Source organism: Symphalangus syndactylus, chromosome 1 (assembly GCF_028878055.3).
Source record: "Symphalangus syndactylus isolate Jambi chromosome 1, NHGRI_mSymSyn1-v2.1_pri, whole genome shotgun sequence".
NCBI lineage: Eukaryota > Metazoa > Chordata > Mammalia > Primates > Hylobatidae > Symphalangus > Symphalangus syndactylus.
Window position 1 is genome coordinate 110,182,021 of NC_072423.2, and position 22,935 is coordinate 110,204,955.

The following is a 22,935-nucleotide window of genomic DNA, read 5'->3' on the forward strand; positions in this document are numbered from 1 at the left end:
TGGAGAAATAGGAACACTTTTACACTACTGGTGGGACGTAAACTAGTTCGACCACTATGGAAGACAGTGTGGCGATTCCTCAAGGATCTAGAACTAGAAACACCATTTGACCCAGCCATCCCATTACTGGGTATATACCCAAAGGATTATAAATCATGCTGCTGTAAAGACACATGCACACGTATGTTTATTGCAGCACTATTCACAATAACAAAGACTTGGAACCAACCCAAATGTCCATCAATGATAGACTGGATTAAGAAAATGTGGCACATATACACCATGGAATACTATGCTGCCATAAAAAATGATGAGTTCATGTCCTTCGTAGGGACATGGATGAAGCTGGAAACCATCATTCTCAGCAAACTATCACAAGGACAAAAAAAACAAACACCGCATGTTCTCACTCATAGGTGGGAATTGAACAATGAGAACACTTGGACACAGGAAGGGGAACATTACACACCGGGGCCTGTTGTGGGGTGGGGGAAGCGGGGAGGGATAGCATTAGGAGATATACCTAATGTAAATGACGAGTTAATGGGTGCAGCACAACAACATGGCACATGTATACATATGTAACAAGCCTGCATGTTTTGTACATGTACCCTAGAACTTAAAGTATAATAAAAAAAAAAAAAAAAGAAAACTGCTCCTGCTATGCCTTCCGCCATGAGTAAAAGCTCCCTGAGGCCTCCCTAGAAACAGAAGCCACTATGTTTCCTGTATAGCCGCAGAACCATGAGCCAATTAAACCTCTTATTTATGCATTACCCAGTCTCAGGTATTTCTTTATAGCAGTGCAAGAACAGGCTAATATAATAAGAGTTCATAAATGAGCACAGAAAAAGGGCAGACACTTTATTAAAAGAAATAATGATGGAAAATTTCCCCTAATCTAGAGAAATAGGCTGGGTGCAGTGGCTCACTCCACAATCCCAGCACTTTGGGAGGCCGAGGCAGGCGGATCACTTGAGGTCAGGAGTTCAAGACCAGCTTGGCCAACATGGTGAAACCCTGTCTCTATTAAAAATACAAAATTAGCTGGGCATGGTGGTGCACCTGTAATCCCAGCTAATTGGGAGGCTGAGGCAGGAGAATTGCTTGATACCAGCAGGCGGAGGTTGCAGTGAGCTGAGATCATGCCATTTGCACTACAGCCTGGGTGACAGAGACTCCATCTCAAAAAATAAACAAATAAACCGAGAAATAAATATCCAGATCCATGAAGCCCTAAGAACCTTATATAGAATAAACATAAAGAGATCTTCAGTGAAGCACATTATAATCAAGTTCTCAAAAGTCAAAGAATGTTGAAAGCAACATGAGAGCACCCATCACAAACAAGGCATCCCCCGTAAGACTATCTGCAGATTTCACAGCAGAAACCTTGCAGTCCAGGAGAAAATGGAATACTATAATCAAAGTTCCAAAAGAAAAAAAAACTGACAGCAAAGAGTATTATACTTGGCAAAGCTGTCTTTCTGAAACAAAGGAGAGATAAAGATGTTCTCATACAAAAGCTGAGGCAGTTCATCAATACTAGACCTATCTTACAAGAAATACTAAAGGGAGTGCTTCAAAGTGAAATAAAAGGATGCTAACACACACATGAAAATATATTGAGTATAAAACTCACTGCAGGCTGGGCGCGGTGGCTCACGCCTGTAATCCCAACACTTTGGGAGGCGAGAGCAGGCAGATCACAAGGTCAGGAGATTGAGACCATCCTGGCTAACATGGTGAAACCTCGCCTCTACTAAAAATACAAAAAAATTAGCCGGGCGTGGTGGTGGGCACCTGTAGTCCCAGCTATTTGGGAGGCTGAGGCAGGAGAATGGCATGAACCCAGGGGTGGAGCTTGCAGTGAGCCGAGATCGCGCCACTGCACTCCAGCCTGGGCAACAGAGCAAGACTCTGTCTCAAAAAAAAAAAAAAAAAAAAAAAAACTCACTGTAAAGACAAGAATATAATCAAATTCAGAGTATTTGTGACATAAATGTGGGGAGAGAAGTTACAGTTGTACAGTTTGTTTGGTGTTATTTTATTTTTTGAGACAGAGTCTTGCTCTGTTGCCCAGGCTGGAGTGCAATGGCACAATCATGGCTCACTACAGCCTTGAGCTCCTGGGCTCAAGTGATCCTCCCACCTCAGCCTCCCAAGTAACTGAGACTACAGGTGCATGCTACACTCACATGTGGCTAATTTTTATTTTTTTGGTACAGATGGGGTCTATGTTGCCCAGACTGAACTCCTGGGATCAAGTGATCCTCCAACCTCAGCCTCCCAAAGTATTGGGATTACAGGCATGAGTCACTACGCCTGGCCTGAATTTATTTTTTAATTGACAAATAAAAACTATACATATTTGTTGTGTGTAACATGTTGCTTTGAAAGATAGGTAGGTAGATAGGTAGACAGACAGACAATGGAATGGCTAAATTGAGCTAATTAACATATGTATTATCTCACATACTTATCATTTTTCTATGGTGAAAACACTTAGAATCTACTCACTCAGCAATTTTCAAGAACACTATACATTGTTACTAGTTACAGTCACAATGTTGTGTCAAGTTCTTTATATGCAGTTGAGTTATCACCTATGAACAGCTGTTACAACTATAGCATGTATTAAAGACTCAGCCAGCCACAAAGCAAAAGCTTACTGCAGATACATAAATGATAAACAGAAAGGAATCAAAGTATACCACTACAAATAATCATCAAATCACAAAGGAAGACAGAAAGAGGAGAAAAAAATAATAGAACTACAAAACAGTTAAAAAAATTAACAAAAGGTTAACAGTAAGTACCTGAAATGATGGCTTTAAATGCAAATAGATTAAATTCTCCGATCAAGACACTGAGTGGCCAAATGGATTTTAAAAGTATGATCCAACTATATGTTGCCTATAGGAGACCTGACCTAGATTTAAGAACACACATAGCCTGGAAGTGGAGGGCAGGAAAAAGATATTCCATCCAAATGAAAACCAAAAGAGAGGAAGAGTAGCTATACTTATATCAGAAAAAATAGGCTTCAGTGAAAAATTTTATAAGAGACAAATATAGGCATTATATGATGATTAAGGGGTCAATTCATCAAGGGAATATATAACAGTAGTAAATATATATGCATCCAACATCAGAGAATCTTAACACATAAAGCAAATATTAACAGATCTAAAGGGAAGAACAGACAGAAATACAATAATGGTAGAGAACTTCAATACATCACTTTCAACAATGGATAGACCATCCAGACCAAAAATCAGTAAGAGAACGGTGAACTTCACCAACATAATAAACCAAATGGACCTAAGAGACAGACAAAACACCCCATCCAACAGCACTAGAATACACATTATTTTCAAATGCACAGAACATTCTCTAGGATATACCATATATTAACTATTCTAGGCCCGTATAAATTTTTCAATCAGCTTACCAAATTATATATTTTTAAAGCCTGGGCTAGGCATGGTGGCTCAAGCCTGTAATCTCAGCACTTTGGGAGGCCGAGGTGGGAGTATCACTTGAACTCAGGAGTTCAAGACCAGCCTCCCGTCTCTAAATTAAATAAATTAATAAATAAATGCCTGGTAGAACATTGATTGAGATTACAATATTGAGTCTTCTAACCCATGAACACATTACCTTTAAATTTATTTCAATCTTTAATATTTCAGCAAAGTTTTGTTATTTTCAAAACATTACTACATATCCTACATATTTCATTATATTTATCCTTAGGTATTCAATATAATTTATACTACCATAAAGCATGCTACATAATTTCACCAAATGTTCATTAGAGGAACACAGAAATATGTAATTCACTTTTTATGGCCAGGTACAGTGGTTCACACCTATAATCCCAACACTCTGGGAGGCGGAGGTGGGAGGATGGCTTGAGGCCAAGGGTTTAGGACCATCCTGGGCAACATAGGAAGACACTGTCTCTACAAAAAATAAAATAAAATATATCAACCAGGCATGATGATGTGCACCTGTAGTCCTAGCTACTCAGGGGGCTGAGGCAGGAGGATCTTTTGAGCCCAGGGGTTCAAGGTTACTGTGAGCTATGTATCATGCCACTGCACTGCAGACTAGGCAACACAGTGAGACCCTGACTTTTTTTTTTTTCAGTTCTGGGGTACATGTGCAGGATGTGCAGGTTTGTTACATAGGTAAACATGTGCTATGGTGGTTTGCTGCACCTATCAACCCATCACCTAGGTATTAAGTCCAGCATGCATTAGCTATTTTTCCTAATGCTCTCCCCGCCCCAGTCCCACCACCCAACAGGCACCAGTGTGTGTTGTTCCCCTCCCTGAGTCCGTGTGTTCTCAGTGTTCAGCTCCCACTTACAAGTGAGAACACGTGGTGAATATATATGTGGTGTTTGGTTTTCTGTTTCTGCTTTAGTTTGCTGAGGATAATGGCTTCCAGATTCATCCATGAAAGAAATGGAGCACCCAAACAGGGACTTGAACCCTGGACCTTGTTTTTGTTTTTTTTTAAAATACATTAACCTTGTTCTCAGACTTTGCCAAACTCCGTAACTAATATTAGGCATTTCATTATGGATTGTCTACAGTTTTCTAATAACATAATCATGATCGTCTGCAAATCTGAGTTTTACTTCTTCAATTCCAATAGTTATGCTTGCTACTTCTTTTTTTGCTTTATTGGCATTAACTAAGATCCCAAAACAATGTCAAATAGAAGTTGTGAAGGCAGATATCATTGTTTTTTTCCCAAGCTTAGGAGAGAAACATTCTAGGTTTTATTATTAAAAATTATGTTAGCTGTGGGTTCTTCGTAGATGCCCTTATTAGACTGAGGAGGTTCTTTCCATTCTTGCATGATGGGACTCTTTTCATAATAAATGGTGGTAAGTTTTACCTAATGTTTTTTCTGCATATACTTAAGATGACTGCATATTCTTCTCTTTTATTCTGTTAATGGTGAATTACACTGATTTATTTTTAAAAATACCTTTTTTAAAGAGCTGTTTTTGGATCACAGGAAAATTTAGAAAAAGGTATAGAGATTTCTCATATACCCTTTCCCCTACACATGTATAACTTCACCCATGATCAACATCCACCCACCAGAGTGGAACATTTGTTATAAATGATGAGCCTACATTGACACACCACTATAATTACACAAAGTCCATAGTTTACATTAGGGCTCACTCAAGATTTTGTATATTCTATGGACTTGAACAAATATATAGTGACTTGAATCCATCATTATACAATCACACCTGATTTACTCCTGAGTTGTTAAATTGACCTTGCCTTTCTCGGAGAAACAACACTGGTTGTGGTGTGTTATCCTTTTTATATAATGCTGAATTTAAATTGTTAATATTAAGGGGATTCTACATCTATGTTTAAAAGGAACTTTTTTTTTTTTTTTTTGAGACAGAGTCTTGCTCAGTCACCCAGGCTGGAGTGCAGTGGTGGGATCTCGGCTCACTGCAAGCTCCGCCTCCCGGGTCCACGCCATTCTCCTGCCTCAGCCTCCCGAGTAGCTGGGACTATAGGCGCCCGCCACCACACCCGGCTAATTTTTTTTTGTATTTTTAGCAGAGACGGGGTTTCACCATGTTAGCCAGGATGGTCTCCATGATCCACCTCTAGTGATCTGCCCGCCTCAGCCTCCCAAAGTGCTGGGATTACAGGTGTGAGCCATCACGCCCAGCCAAAAGGAATATTTTTTTAGAGATGGGATCTCGCTTTGTCACCCAGGCTGGCATGCAGTGGTGTGATCCTAGCTCACTGCAGCCTCAAACTCCTGGGCTCAAGCAATTCTCCCACCTAAGCCTCCCAAGTAGCTAGGACTACAGGTGCACACCACAGCAGCTGGCTAATTTTTTAATTTTTTTGTAGACACAATGTAGAGACACTACGTTGGCCAGGCTGGTCTCAAACTCTTGGCTTCAAGAGACCCTCCCACCTCGACCTCCCAAAGTGCTGCAATTATAGGCATGAGCCACCATACCTGGACAATTTTATTTTAATCTCCTTAGGTTTGGGATCAAGGTTATGCTGGCTTAATAAATGAGTTAGAAAATGTTTCATCCTCTATTGCTGTCTGAAAGTGTTTGTGCAGCCGGGCACAGCGGCTCACGCCTGTAATCCCAGCACTGTGGGAAGCCAAGATAGGCGTATCACTTGAGTTTGAGACCAGCCTGGCCAACATCGCAAAACCCCATCTCTACTAAAAATACAGAAAATTAACTGGGCATGGTGGCGGGCACCTATAATTCCAACCACTTGGGAGGCTGAGGCAGGAGAATCGCTTGAACCTGAGAGGCGGAGGTTGCAGTGAGCCAAGATCACGCCACTGCACTCCAGCCTGGGTGACAGAGTGAGGCTGTCTCAAAAAATAAATATTTTTTTTAAAAGCGTTAGTGCAAAGTTAGTATTACTTCTTCCTTAAATGTGTCATAGAATTAACTCACAAGTGAAACCATCTAGAACTTGAGTTTTTTTGGTGGGAAAGTTCTTTTATCAGAAATTCGGCCAGCCTGGCCAACATACAAAAATACAAAAATTAGCCAGTGTGATGGCAGGCACCTGTAATCCCAGCTACTCGGGAGGCTGAGGCAGGGGAATCACTTAAACCCAAGGGGCAGAGGTTACAGTGTGCCGAGATTACGCCACTGTGCTCCAGCCTGGGCCACTGAAGTGAGGCTCCATCTCAAAAAAAATAAATAAATAAAATTCAGAGCAGGTGCAGTGGCTCACTCCTATAATCCCAGCAATACGGGAGGCTGAGAGGATCACCTGAGGCCAGGAGTTCAAAATCAGCCTGGACAACATGGTGAGATCCCATCTATTAAGAAAAAAATTAATTAGTCTGGTATGGTGGTGTGTCCTAGCTACTGGGGAGGCTGAAGTGGATCACTTGAGCCCAAGAGTTCAAGGTTACAGTGAGCTATGATTGAGCCACTGTACTCCTGCCCAGACAACAGAATGAGACCCTCTCTTAAAAAATAAATAAAAATAAAAATAAACATAACTTTTTTTTTTGGAGACAGGTTCTTGCTCTTTTGCCTGCCCTGGAGTGCAGCGCCGCAATCACAGCTCGCTGCAGCCTCAAACTCCTGGGCTCAAGCGATCTCACCTCAGCCTCCCAAGTAGCTGGGAATACAGGCACACCACATTACCACACCCAGCTAATTTTTGTATTTTTTTGTAGAGATGGGTTTTGCCATGTTGCGCAGGCTGGTCTTGAACTCCTGAGCTCAAGTGATCCACCTGCCTCGGCCTCCCAAAGTGCTAGGTTTACAGGTATGAGCCACCGTGCCTGGCCAAAAAAAGAAAAACAGGCCAAGCACGGTGGCTCACATCTGTAATCCCAGCACTTTGGGAGGCCGAGGCGGGCAGATCACTAGAGGTCAGGAGTTTGAGACCAGCCTGGCCAACATGGTGAAACCCCGTCTCCACTAAAAATATAAAAATTAGCCCGATGCGGTGGCAGGTACCTGTAATCCCAGCTACTCAGAAGGCTGAGGCAGGAGAATTGCTTGAACCCTGGAGGCAGAGGTTGCAGTGAGCCAAGATCGCACCACTGCACTCTAGCCTGGGCAACAGAGCAAGACTCCATTTCAAAAAAAAAAATTCAATTTATTTAATATAGTATCACTCTGGTTTTCTATTTCTTCCTGTGTCAACTTTGTTCAACTGAGCCATTCAAGCAATATTTTAAAGTAAAACGGTTCATAATATTCCCTGATGTCTCCTCTTCTTTCATTACAAATATGTCTTCCCTGTTTTTTAATTCATCAGTATTGCTAGAGATTTATCATTTTTATCAATACTTTCAAAAAACCACTTTAGGCTCTACTGATTTTCTCTAATCTGTCTATTTTCTCTTCAATTGATTTCAGCTCTTATCTTTATTTCTTTCCTTCTAACATTATTTGGGTTTAACATACCATTCTATTTCTAGTTTCCCTTGTGGGTAGCTTAGATCGTTTAAGGTTTTCTTTCCTTCTAACATAAGTATTTAAAACTATAAAATTTCTTCTCAGCATTGCTTTACTGCATCCACAAATTTTGGACGTTATGTATTCATTATCATTCAATTCAAAATATTTTCGCTTTTTTTCCAGACTACCCTGCATGACAAAATATTTTCTAATTTCCTTTGTGATTTTTTATGGCCCTGGGTTACTTAGAAGTATTTCCAAATATTTGAAAGTTTCCTGATTATTTTACAGTTTTTATTTATTTTATTTTATTTCATTTTAATTAAAGAACACATGCTGTATGATTTCACTTCTCTAAAATTTATTAAGACATGTTTTTTGGCCCATCATATGATCTACATCACTAAGTATATAAGCAACTGAAAACTGTGTACTCTGTTGGGTGTAATGATCTAAAATTTCAATTTTGTCAAGTTTTGGTTGATAGTGTGGTTTAAATCTTCTAAAACCTTACTGAGATAATGTCTGTTTCTTCTATTGGTTACTAAAAAATGGATGTTAAAATCTCCAGCTATTATTATAGAAGTGTCTATCTCTTTAGTTCTCTCAATTTTTGCTTCTTTAGCTTGTTTTGCTTATAGCTTGTTTTAAAGCTCTATTAACTGTGCATGCTCATTTAGGATTTTTGTATCTTCAACAAATTGACCCTTTCATCCTTTCTTGTTTTGTTTTGTTTTGTTTGAGATGGAGCCTCGCTCTATCACCCAGGCTGGAGTGCAGTGGCGCGATCTTGGCTCATTGCAACCTCTGCCTCCCAGTTTCAAGCAATTCTCCTGCCTCAACCTCCCAAGTAGCTGGGATTATAGGCATGTGCCACCACACCCAGCTAATTTTTGTATTTTTAGTAGAGATGGGGTTTCACCATGTTGGCCAAGCTGGTCTCGAACTCCTGACCTCAGGTGATCTGCCCACCTCGGCCTCCCAAAGTGCTGGGATTACAGGCGTGAGCCACCATGCCTGGCCGACCTTTTCACCATTATTAAATGTCTTTTTTCTCTAGTAATATTCCCTTTCTTGAAGTCTACTTTGTCTCATATTAATACAGACATAACAGATTTCTTATGCATAATATTTGCATGGCATATCTTTGTTCTGTTGTTTTAGTTATAACATTTCTATGTCTTCATCTTTAAAGTACTTCTCCTCTAAACACCATAGGCTTGGATCTTGCTTTCTTTAATCCAGTTTGTGTTGGTCTATTAAATGGTTATTCAATTTATATTTAATGATGTAATTACATGGTTTGGCCTAAGTCTACAATCTTGATGTTTGTTTTCTATTGGTTCTAACAGTCCCATTTGTTCTTTCTTCTTTGCCTCCTCTGTTTTTTAGTGAGACATTATTCTCCTGGATTCCCTTAGTTCTATGCCTATGGTTTCCTTTAGCTGTCTGCATATATTTAAGACAGCTGACTTAAAATCTCTCTCTAGTAAGTTCAATGATCAAGCTTTCTCATAGAAAGCTTCTATTCTCTTTTTTTTTCCCCCTGTGAATAGGCTACACATTTTGTTTCTTTGCAAGTCTCACAATTTTTTTTGTTAAAATGCAGCCATTTTGAATATTATAATGTGGTGACTCTGGAAATCAGATTATTCTCCCTCCCTGGAGTTTGCTGTTGTTGTGGGTTATATTTGTTTAGTGACTTTTTTAAACTAGTTTTGTAAAGAGTAAATTCTTTGTGATGTGATCACTTAAGTCTCTTTTCCATTGGCTTAGTAGTCATCTTGAAATTTGACAAATTTCCTTAAATGCCTAGAGTCAAAACAGAAAAAAATAATAATAATACTCTCCTAGTCTTTGCAGACTGGCCTGACTTAGAGCTCTCCTTCAGTGCTTACCAAGGCCACTTATAACTCAGCCTTAGCCTTTACTTCCTGTTCACACAGAGCCGGAAGATCAGTCGAAAGTACAAGCTTAGGGTCTTCTCAGGTCTTTTTTCAGTATAGGTCTAGCCCTGGTATGTACATGGACTTCTGGATTCTCCAATATACACTTTGCAAAGTCCTTATACCTCCTGTATCTCCTTCCCCAGTCTCTCCCTTCCTAGATTTTTCAGTCTCTCTGCTGCTTGCCCCAAATGTTGTCCCTTCTTCTGACTGGCTGAAGGTAGTACAGTCAGCCTTCTGAATCCACAGAGTTTTGTATCCATGGATTCAACCAATTGTGAATCAAAAATATTCAGGAAAAAAACTGCATCTGTACTGAACATGTACAGGCTTTTTTAAATCTTATTTTTCCCTAAACAATACAAAAAAACTATGTACATAGCATTATACATTGTATTAGGTATTATAAGTAGTAGAGAAATTATTTAAAGTATATGGGAGGATATGCATAGGTTATATCCAAATACTATTCCATTTTATGTCACACACTTAAGCATCATTGAATTTTGATATCCACGACATTGTGACATAAAAGGGTGTACCCTGTAAGAATCACTTGGGAATTTTTGTTCTCTTTTCACAATTACTCCAAGAGACACCAAGGGATGACTGTACATGCCTTCAAATATTTTCAACAAATGCCACCCAGGAGGCTACTCCAACCCTGAGAAAGTTCTGAGGAGTGACAAAACAAAAGCAAGCCCCTAAACCAATCCCTAATAGCAGACAGGTCAAAATGTACAACCACAATTATTTGAGACAAAGTCCACATGGACCTCCTCTGGCACCAGCAAACCATACCAGGAATACAGGTCACTATCCCCATTGCTGCCACCAAGAATGGGAGATGGTGAGTAGGTAAGCAAAAGTGCCACAATACCCTTGTATCAAAATTTAGCAGCCTCTTTCTTCACTAAGCATTCACTTGGTGGTTATTTTTTATTGGATACCAGAGTTCCAGAAAGGTTCATTCTGACATTTTTGCCACTTTAATCACTGTACCAGTAGAGGAATGAATCACTGAAGCTCCTTACTCTTCCATTCTTGGTGACCTCAGGTCCCTCCTTTGTTTTTGGTTTATAGAAAACATTTCACAATTTCACTTGCCTCTTTTACTAACTGTTTAGGAACAGTGCTTGTGTTTTTAGTACTTTAGTGATTATAATACACATCCTTAGTTTACCATAGTCCTTCTCTAAATAATATTTTACTATCTCAGAAACAACATGAGAACCTTATTTAGTATCTCTATTTACCCACCATTTGTGCTCTTGTTGTCATATTTGTCCTTTATATATGTGATAAACACCATAAGATGTTGTTGTTATTATTCATTCTTCTTGTTGCTTTCATAAGATGCCTTTTATCTCTGGCTAACTTTAAGATTTTCTTTGAGTATAATTTACCTAGGTGATGCAGTTGGGTTTCCCCGAACATGCTGGATCTGTGAGGTGGTATCTTTCATCAATACTTGGAAATTCTTAGTCATTATTTTTTTTTTTTTTTTTTTGAGACAGAATCTCATCTGCTGCCCAGGTTGAAGTGCAGTGGCACTATCTCGGCTCACTGCAACCTCCACCTCCCAGATTCAAGTGATTCTCCTGCCTCAGCTTCCCAAGTGGCTAGGATTACAAGTGTGTGCCACCATGCCAGCTTTTTTTTTATATATATACTTTAAGTCTGGGGTACATGTGCACAACGTGCAGGTTTGCTACACAAGTATACATGTGTCATGTTGGTTTGCTACACCCATCAACTTGTCATTTACATTAGGTATTTCTCCTAATGCTATCCCTCCCCCAGGCCCCCATTTGCCGACAGGCCCTGGTGTGTGATGTTCCCCTCCCTGTGTCCATGTGTTCTCATTGTTCAACTCCCACTTATGAGTGAGAACATGTGGTGTTTGGTGTTCTCTTCCTGTGTTACTTTGCTGAGAATGATAGTTTCCAGTTTCATCCATGTCCCTGCAAAGGACATTAACTCATCCTTTTTTATGGCTGCATAGTATTCCATGGTGTATATGTGCTACATTTTCTTTATCCAGTCTATCATTGATGGGCATTTGGGTTGGTTCCAAGACTTTGCTATTGTGAAAAGTGCTGCAATAAACATACGTGTGCATGTGTCTTTATAGAATGATTTATAATCCTTTGGGTATATACCCAGTAATGGGACTGCTGGGTCAAACAGTATTTCTATTCTAGATCCTTGAGGAATTGCCACGCAGTCTTCCACAGTGGCTTAACTAATTTACACTCCCACCAACAGTGTAAAAGTGTTCCTGTTTCTCCACATCCTCTCCAGCATCCATTGTTTCCTGACTTTTTAATGATCGCCATTCTAACTGGCGTGAGATGGTATCTCATTGTGGTTTTGATTTGCATTTCTCTAATGACCAGTGATGATGAGCATTTTCTTCATAAGTTTGTTGGCTGCATAAATGTCTTCTTTTGAGAACTGTCTTTTCATATCCTTTGCCCATTTTTTGATGGGGTTGTTTTTTTCTTGTAAATCTGTTAAAGTTATTTGTAGATTCTGGATATTAGCCCTTTGTCAGATGGATAGATTGCAAAAATATTCTCCAATTCTGTAGGTTTCCTGTTAACTCTGATGATAGTTTCTTTTGCTGTGAAGAAGCTCTTTAGTTTAATTAGATCCCATCTGTCTATTTGGGCTTTTGTTGCCATTGCTTTTGGTGTTTTAGTCATGAATTCTGCTCATCCCCATGTCCTGAATGGCATTGCCTAGGTTTTCTGCTAAGGTTTTTATGGTTTTAGGTGTTACGTTTAAGTCTTTAATCCCTCTTGAGTTAATTTTTGTAAAAGGTGTAAGGAAGGGATCCAGTTTCAGCTTTCTGCATATGGCTAGCCAGTTTTCCCAGCACCATTTATTAAATATTTGAAAATATTTGAAATTATTAAATAGGGAATCCTTTCCCCATTGCTTGTTTTTGTCAAGTTTGTCAAAGATCAGATGGTTGTATTATGTGTGGTGTTATTTCTGAGGCCTCTGTTCTGTTCCATAGTAGATACGGGGTTTCGCCACGTTGGCCAGGCTAGTCTCAAACTCCTGACCTCAAGTGATCCCTCCGCCTCAGCCTCCCTAAGTGCTGAGATTACAGGCATGAGCCACCACACCCAGCCAGTCATTACTTTTTGAATTATTTCTTTTATTCCACTTTCTGCCTACTCTTCTTTTAGGACTCTAACTACCAATATGTTAGCTTCATTTTGTCCCACAGATCTCAGAAGCTCTCTTTAGCTTTACTGTCATCCAGCTTTCTTTTTACGGTTTGGTATGGGTAATTTCTATGGACCTGTGTATAGACTGCCTCATATTTTCCTGCTGCTATGTCCTGTCTGCAAGTAAGACCACCAAATGAATTCTTCTGTACTTTCCGGTTCTAAAAATTTTCACGTGGTTCTTTTCAGTTTTCATTTCCCTGATGAAATTCTCCATCTGGGGCCAGGCATGGTGGTCCACGTCTGTATTCCCTGCACTTTGGGAGGCCAGGACAGGCAGATCGCTTGAGCTCTGAAGTTTGAGACCAGCCTGCACAACATGGCAAAACCCTGTCTCTATAAAACAAATACAAAAATTAGCTGGGTGTGGTGGCATGCGCCTGTAGTCCCAGCTAGTCGGGAGGCTGAGTGGGGAGCATGCCTTGAGCCCAGGAGGAAGAAGCTGCAGTGAGCCGAGATCATGCCACTGCACTCCAGCAACAGAGCCAGACCCTGTCTCAAGAAAAAAAAAAAGGAAAGAAAAAAAAAGAAATTCCCCATCTGTTCATACATGTTGTCCACATCCCCTACAGGCTTTAGTATATTTATTACAATGCTAAAGTTCCCTATCTGCTAATTCCAACACCTGGGTCATCTGTAAGGCTGCTTCTATTGACTATTTTGTCTTTTAATTATGAATCACTTTATCCTCCTTCATTGCATGTCTCATAGCTTTTTACTGTATGACAGACAGTACTGTGTAAAAGAACAGTAGACGCTAAAGGAAATAATACTTCTAACATGTACTTAAGATAAGCCCAGCTTTCTTTCAGCTTAAATTTTGATTTATTTCACCAATGCTTCAAATGTTTTAGATGCTAGATCAGAACTTTTTCTTCACCAGGGTTAGGAATCTGGGCACTGGTAAAATTCTTAATATCTACCACTTTCCAGTCCAGATAAATCATAACCTCTCTCTGCTTCACAAAGCACAGATCTTGATCTTTCTCTTTGTCTCTCTCTCTGATTTACACAGCCAGCTGCCAGCCTTTTATGCCCCAGGCTTTCTGTACTTCAGGAAATCACCCTTTACCCTGCTGCCCTGCTCTCAGTTTTCTGCAGGATGCTGCTATGTGCTTGATAATGTCCTCGCATGCCTCAGGAAGATCTCTCTCAGCTTTCCTACCCTGTCCTCAGTCTCTGGCACACCACAGCCATGCACTTAAGTAAAAACCCCGTGAATCTTAAGGGTTGCCCCCACAGTCTCCCTGACCTGTCCTCTTTCTTTTGGCATATTTCCACCCCACATTCAGTGAAGACCCAATAGAAAATAATTGCCAGGTGGATGCAAACTCACTCTGTGACTAGGGGCTCTGGGGACTCTGATCAATTAAAAGTTCATCAAAAGTTCAGTTGAAAGAATTACAAAATACTGCTGAAAGAAATCAAAGATGACACATACAAATGAAAAAAACATTCCCATGCTCATGAAGAAACCAATATTGTTAAAATGGCCATACTGCCCAAAGCAACCTACAGATTCAATGCTAGTCCTATCAAGCTACCAATGACATTTTTCACAGAATTAGAAAAAATTATTCTAAAATTCATATGAAACCAAAAAGAACTAAATAGCTAAAACAATCCTAAGCAAAGAACAAAGCTGGGAGCATCACATTACCTGACTTCAAACCTTCAAACTATACTACAAGGCTATAGAAACCAAAAGAGCATGGTACTGGTACAGAAACAAACACATGGGCAAACTGAACAGAATAGAGAGCCCAAAAATAAAGCTGCACATCTACAACCATCTGAACTTTGACAAAGCTGACAAAAACAAGCAAGGGGAAAGGACTCTCTATTCAATAAATGGCGCTGGGATGACTGGAAAGCCATATGCAGATGACTGAAACTAGACCCTTCCTTACACCATATACAAAAATCAACTTAAGATGGATTAAAGAGTTAAATGTAAAACCTCAAACTATAAAAATCTTAGAAGAAAACCTAGGAAATGCCATTCTGGACATAGCCTCTGGCAAAGATTTCATGACAAAAATGCAATTGCAACAAAACAAAAACTGACAAATGGGACCTAATTAAACTAAACAGCTTCTGCACAGAAAAAGAAACTATCAACAGAATAAACGACCTACAGAATGAGAGAAAATATCTGCAAACTATGCATCCAACAAAGGTCTAATATCCAGAATCTTAAGGAACTTAAACAAATTAACCAGCAAAAAACAAACAAAAAAACACATTAAAAAGCAAAGAACATGAACACTTTTCAAAAGAAAACAGACACTCAGCCAACAAGCATATGAAAAAAAAGCTCAATATCACTGATCACTAGAGAAGTGTAAATCAAAACCACAATGAGATACCACGTAACACCAGTCAGAATGACTATTATTTAAAAGTCAAAAAATAATAGACACTGGCAAGGTTACAGAGAAAAGGGAACGCATATACACTGCTGGTGGAAATGTAAATTAGTTCAGCCATTGTGGAAGAAGTTTGGCAATTTCTCAAAGAACTTAAAACAGAACTACCCAGCAATCCCATTACTAGGTATATATCCAACCAGCAATCCCATTACTGGGTATATATCCAAAGGAATATAAATCATTCTGCCATAAAGACATATGCACATGTATGTTCTTTGCAGCACTATTCACAATAGCAAAGACATAGAATCAATCTAAAAGCCCATCAATGCCAGACTGGATAAAGAAACTGTGGTACATATACACCATGGAATACTACGCAGCCATAAAAAAGAATGAGATCATGTCCTTCACAGTAACATGGATGGAGCTGGAGGCCATTTTCCCAAGTGAACTAACACAGAAAAATGAAAACTAAATACTGCATGTTCTCACTTATGAGTGGGAGCTAAACACTGAGTATACACGGACACAGAGAAGGGAACAATAGACTCTAGGACCTATGTGAGGGTAGGTGGTGGGAGGAGGGTAAAAATAGAAAACAACCTATTACATACTATGTTTACTACCTGGGTGATGAAATAATCGTACGACAAACCTCCATAACACGCAATTTACCTATATAAAAAATCTGCACATGTACCCCTGAACTTAAAATAAAAATTTTAAAAAAACAAGATTCCAGGTAACACCTTTGCATGTTAAAGGTTGAAAAACACTATTCTAGAGCATTATTAAAAGAGTAGGTTTTAAATGTTTTCACCACAAAGCAGAACACAGAATTAGTGAACTTGAAGACAGATCAATAGAAAATATCTAAACTGTCTTTGTAGACAACGACACCACCCAGAGCCCCGACATCACCATGGATGGTACGCCCTTGGGCTGCATCTCCTTCAAGCTGTTAGCAGACAAAGTTCCAAAAACAGCAGAAAACTTCATGCTCTGAGCACTGGAAAGAATGCATTTGGTTATAAGTGTTCCTGCTTTCACGGAATTATTCCAGAGTTTATGTGTCAGGGTAGTGACTTCACACACCATAATGGCACTGGTGGCAAGTCCATCTATAGGGAGAAATTTGATGATGAAAACTTCATTCTGAAGCATACAAGTCCTGGCATCTTGTCCGTGACAAATGCTGGACCCAACACAAATGGTTCCCAGTTTTCATCTGCACTGCCAAGACCTCAGTGGTTGGATGGCAAGCATGTGGTCTTTGGCAAGGTGAACAATAGCATTAATATCATGCAGGCCATGGAGTGCTCTAGGTCCAGAAATGGCAAGACCAGTGAGAAGATCACCATTGTTGACTGTGGACAATTCTAATAAATTTGACTTGTGCTTTATCTTAACCATCAGACCATTCCTTCTGTAGCTCAGGAGAGCACCTCTCCACTCCATTTGCTCGCAGCATCCTATAATCATTGTGCTCTTGCTGCACTTTTTTGGGTTTCATATTTTCCTCATTCATTCTCTTCCATGCCTATTTGGATCGCAGAGTTAAGTTTATGAGTATGAAATAAAAACTAACAAAAAAAATATCTAAACTGAAACAGAGAGGAAAAAACAAGACTATAATAGACATGTGAAACTTGATCAAAAGATCTAAAAAACTTACAACTAGAGTCCTAAAAAAAAGAGAATACAAGAGAAACAATATTCACAAAGATAATGACTGATATTTTCCCCGAACTGATTAAAAACATCAACCCACAGCCAGGCGCGGTGGCTCACACCTGTAATCCCAGCACTTTGGGAGGCTGAGGTGGACAGATTACGAGGTCAGGAGATTGAGACCATCCTGGCTAACACAGTGAAACCCCGTCATTACTAAAAAATACAAAAAATTAGCCAGGCATGGTGGCGGGCGCCTGTAGTCCCAGCTACTCAGGAGGCTGAGGCAGGAGAATGGCTTGAACCCAGGAGGTGGAGCGCAAGTGAGCCGAGATCGTGCCACTGCACTCCAGCCTGGGTGACACAGCAAGATTCCGTCTAAAAAAAAAAAAAAAAACCCACAAACTTGAAGGGAGATTATAGAAAAAATTATAGCAACAGCGGATGGCAAAAGGAATCCAATATATGCATAATTGAAATTCCTAAACAAACCCAAAACAAGAGAAGATTAATTCAGAAATATAATTACAGAGATATAATTCAGGAAGGTTTTCTTGTGGGAGGATGAAAAATACTTTAACATATATTTTGTGCCAAGAAACACTGACACAGAATGCTCAACACAAGACATAACCTAGAAAATTTATTAGACTTTAAAACTTAGAAAGAAAAATAAAAGGGGTTAAAGTCATACTAGCCTCAGATTTCTCCACTGCAATATTTAGCACTGAAAGACACTAGAGAAACATTTTAAAGACACTGAAGGAAAGAAAATATATGCAAAAGATGTTCATCCAACCAAGATGTCCTTAGAGGATGAAGTATAAAAGCTACAAACAGTTCTGAACACCCAAAAACTCAGGGAATATCTTGCTCATGATCTCTTACTGAGGAAACAGGATAGTTTTGAGGAAATTTCACAAAAAAGAGCTGACAATGAGCACCGAATAAATTTGATAGCTGAACTAAGAATAAAACAAATATGGAGATTAGAGTGACAGACAGGATATAAAGGTTATATGCCCTGATAATGTAGAATGACACACACAAGAAAAAACTGAAAAGGAAAGAAGGTGAGAGGCAGATTAAAGGTGCTGATGGCCTCATCTGTAACCACTGGAATTCAAAGTATATCATTTAGATATTCTGATATACTCGATATATATTGTGAATGCTTAATATAACACAAACCAAGTAAGTATAAGATTATTTAATAATGCAAAAGTAAACACAAACACGGCCGGGTGCAGTGGCTCACGCATGTAATCCCAGCACTTTGGGAGGCCAAAGTGGGCGGATCACTTGAAGCCAGGAGTTCGAGACCAGCCTGGCCAACATAGTGAAACCCCATCTCTACTAAAAATACCAAAAAATTAGCTGGGCATGGGCATGGTGGCACATGCCTGTAATCCCAGCTACTTGGGAGGCTGAGGAAGGAGAATCACTTGAACCAGTGAGGTGGAGGTTGCAGTGGACTGAGATTGCGCCACTGCACTCCAGCTTGGGGAACAGAGTGAGACTCCGTCTCAATTAAAAAAAAAAAGGAAACACAAAGATACTCTGTTATTAATATCAGGTGTGGACAGAAAGGGAAAAAATAAACACTATTCTGTAGGTGATTTCACATACTCAAAAAACCCAAGATAATCAACTAGAAAAAAAGCTACAATAAGAGTAAGGTATATATATACATATATACATACATACACACACATACATAAATATATGGAATCAACAGAAATACAATCATAGAAAAGATCCCACTTACAACAACTACAAAAAGGTAACTACCTAAGAACAAACTAAGAAATGGGCAAGACCTATATAAAAAAAGAAAAAGAAAAAAACTTTAAACCACCACTGAAAGACAAGTGCATACACTCAGAGATTCTACATGTCCAACATCTGTAACTTTATCTTACAGGTATATTTGCACAAGTGTAAATGAGGATCGGCAAGTATATACAAGGTCACTCACTGAGGCATTGTTTCTATTAGCAAAAAATGTACATAATGCAAATATCCATTAATAAAGGACTGGTTAAATTATGGCATATCCATGTACTAGAACACTATGCAGATTTTTAAAATAAGGACTCTCCCTATGGACTACATTAAAAGATCTCCAAGAAGTATTAACTAGGGGGAGAAATTTGCTGAACAGTGAATATAGCATGCTACTTTTAGTATCAAAAAAATGTAAGAATATGCATTAATATTCGCTAGTATTGTGAATGCACAGAGAAACTCCAGAAAAATACATAAGGAACAACCATGGAAAAAGTAGAGAACTGAATGGGCAAGGGAAGCATCACAGTGGTGTATACCCTATCATGGGATTTTTTTTTTTTTTTTTTTTTTTTTTTTTACAAATAACACTTTTTATTTGCCACTATTTGAAGTCTGAACTTTAAACAGATTCTTGGACTGGTGGTTCATATCCATCAGCTCATTCAACTTTAGCACCTGTCTCGTCCCCAGTGGCTTTTCCAGAACCAAGCCGTCAGATTCTTTTTAAAAAAAGAATGTTCAGAAGCAAAGCATCACAAATAGCACTTTTTATTTGCCACTATTTGAAGTCTGAACTTTAAACAGATTCTTGGACTGGTGGTTCATATCCATCAGCTCTTTCAACTTTAGCACCTGTCTCATCCCCAGTGGCTTTTCCAGAACTACTGCCTTCACCATGAAGCTCCATGAGCTTTCCCAATTCAAACTTGGGCTTCTTCAGCATTTTTACTTTTCTAACGAAGACATCATGGAGAGGATAAATAGATTGGCAAGCCTTTTCTATGTCTTTTCCAATGCTGTCTGGAATCAATTTATTGACCACTTCTTTCAAGTCATTTGTCTGCACCTCTAGGGTCATGATTTCCATCATCTTCTTCCGGATTTGGCGGACCTGTTGGTGCTGAGTGTAAGAGGTCTTCCATATCTGATTGTTACGTTTTTTAGTAAAACCAACACAGAACAGACGAAGCAAGTAACCATTGGTAGTCTTGACATCAACATGAGCTTCAATCATTGTCTGCCATTTTTTGACCATGGGACACATTTTGTCACGGGTAAGATCCATGCCATGGAAGTTAGTCAGGCAGTTTTTACCCTGAACATCTTCAGTAATCAGCTTGAATTTTCTAAATGCAACTTCATCATTCTGCGAATCAGCAAGACTCACTTCAAACACACGACCCTTGAGACCATCAGATGCAATTTTGGTTCTTTGGGTCCTGGTGACGAGCGTCTTTCCAATATTTCTTATATTGAACATAGCAGGTGCTTTCACATCATACCAATCTTTCTTAGAAAATGGATCAACCACTTTCTTCTTGGCTCCCTTTTTGCCGCCTTTCGTAAGGCGCTTGTTCTTGCCAACCGCCATGATGCTAGTCAGAGAGCCAAAAGGGCTATCATGGGATTTTTAAGCCTGTATTAGTTATGCAAATATATAAATAAGATCCAAATTAAAAAAAAGTCAGAATTAGAAACTAAAACAGTTTAACAGGAATAAATATTAAAATTCCTAATTTAGGTTCCAAAGATCAACTACAAATAAAAAAATCTCAAAAGTAATTCATGTCAAAAGCTTGATAAGCTTTGGCAAATAAACATACATAACCAAAACATAAACCGAAAATTACTACACCAAAAAAAAATAATAAATATATATATATACATATTTTTTTTTGAGACAGAGTCTCGCTCTGTCACCCAGGCTGGAGTGCAGTGGCGCGATCTCAGCTCACTGCAAGCTCCACCTCCTGGGTTCACGCCATTCTGCTGCCTCAGCCTCCCAAGTAGCTGGGACTAAGGTGTCCGCCACCACACCCAGCTGATTTTTTGTATTTTTTAGTAGAGATGGGGTTTCACGGTGTTAGCTAGGATGGTCTCGATCTCCTGACCTCGTGATCTGCCCACCTCAGCCTCCCAAAGTGCTGGGATTACAGGTGTGAGCCACCACGCCCGGCCAACTACACCCAAAAATATTAATGCCACTGTCAACTTCATTAACAAAGCAGAAAGCAAAGAACACAGGTAGTAAAAGCGCTATTCTACAGGATTCCTCTGGTATGCTGTACTCATTTTGAAAGAGGCATTGATAAGAGTATATCAAAACTGTACCAAAAATGACCTAAGTTCTCTGTGGGATATAGAGAAGTGTAATACACAAAATCTGATTTCAAAGAATAATGATCTTGCTTAGGATATAATTATAAACACCTAGTATATCAGGATAAATAAGATACCAGCCTTCACTCACTTAAGATGAATCACAGCTGACAGAAAGAAGACTGTTGTATCAAATAATACATTTTTAGAAAAAAACCTAAGACATAACAAAAGCTTAATAAATGTTAAAATATCCTCCTTAATATGAATGGCTCCTAATGCCAATCAGAAGACAATTACCTTTAAGGCCCTCCATGATCTTGTCTCTTCTTCATCATCTAGTCCCATCTCTCAAAAATCCCTCAAATTCACACTTTACCTGGTTGGAACTATGGGCAGTTGGCTGCCTAATGGCCTGTGCTTTTTCATATCTTTGTGCCTTTGCAAATGGTGTTCTGTCCTCCCAAAAAGCCCTTCCCCTCATCACCCTCATTCTCACTCCAATATCCTGAAAACACCTACTCATTTTTCTTTTTTTTTTTTCTTTTTTTTCTGAGGCAGTGTCTTGCTCTGTTGCCCAGGCTGCAGTGCAGTGGCACCATCATGGCTCACTGCAGCCTCAACCTCCAGGGCTCAAGTGATCCTCCCACCTCAGCCTCCAGAGTAGCTGGTACTACAGATAGATACCACCACGCCTAGCTAATTTTTGTATTTTCTGTTGACATAGGGTCCTACTATGTTGCCCAGGCTGGCTCAAACTCCTGGGCTCAAGTGATCCACCCATCTCAGCCTCCCAAAGTACCGGGATTACAGGCATGAGCCGCCACCACGCCTGGCCCACCTACTCATTTTTCAAGCCCCAACTCATGCATTTCCTTGTCTCTGAGAAATTTCCTGACATACCCAAGCAAAGTTAATTATGACAGTCATTTCTCAACATTCAGTAAATATGCACTGAGCATTTTCCATGTGTCTGGCAAGATGCCAGGTCTGGAGATACAGTAGTGAACCAGACAGACCCAGACGCTGTCCTTTCAAAGCTCACAGTGCTGTGGAGAAGAAAAACAAGTAATCCTTATAAAATACGTTGAGTGCAATTGCTAAAGCACATAAAAGGTTCAGTGGGTGCATGTAGCAGAAAAATTAAACCTGGTCTAGGGGTCAAGGAAGGCCTCCTTGAACAAACAACCTGAAAACTGAAGAATGAGTAGGAGTAAGGCAAAAATGGGTGAAAAGGAGTAAAAGTGTTAGAACAGCATGTGCAGAGAGCCAAAAGGCAAGAGAAAGAATAACTCTTAGGAACTAAAAGATAATTGATTGGTTGGATAATACAGCTGGAGAGAGGGAGACTTAGAGAGGTAGTTAGAAGCTGGGTGCAGTGGCTCACCCCTGTAATCTCAGCACTTTAGGAGGCTGAGGCAGAAGGACTGCTGGAGACCAGCCTGGGCAACATAGTGAGACTCCATCTCTACAAAAAAATTTAAAAATTAGCCAGATGTGCTGGCATGCATCTACAGTCCCTTGGGCCCAGGAGATCGAGGCTGCAGTGAGCCATGATCACACCACAGCACTCCAGCCTCGGGTAACAAAATGAGATCCCATCCAAAAATAAATAAGTAAATAAAAGAAGTAGT

At 39.6% G+C, this 22,935-nt stretch overlaps 2 protein-coding genes and 1 pseudogene across 8 annotated transcripts in view; 1 reads left to right on the plus strand and 2 right to left on the minus strand.

Annotated features, from left to right (window-relative positions):
- Window positions 1–22,935, minus strand: part of DOCK3 (dedicator of cytokinesis 3) — a 677,098-nt gene that overhangs the window by 615,248 nt on the left and 38,915 nt on the right. The window lies entirely within an intron of this gene.
- Window positions 16,244–17,349, plus strand: LOC129481008 (peptidyl-prolyl cis-trans isomerase A-like; annotated as a pseudogene).
- Window positions 19,735–20,595, minus strand: LOC129481002 (small ribosomal subunit protein eS1-like). Its single transcript, XM_055275693.2, has one exon. It carries the CDS (start codon window positions 20,571–20,573, stop codon window positions 19,779–19,781), a length of 795 nt encoding a protein of 264 aa, XP_055131668.2. The 5' UTR covers window positions 20,574–20,595; the 3' UTR covers window positions 19,735–19,778.

Bases quoted from the DNA above. Each gene is read 5' to 3' on its own strand.
- LOC129481002 (XM_055275693.2), bottom strand. From the start codon at position 20,573: ATGGCGGTTGGCAAGAACAAGCGCCTTACGAAAGGCGGCAAAAAGGGA.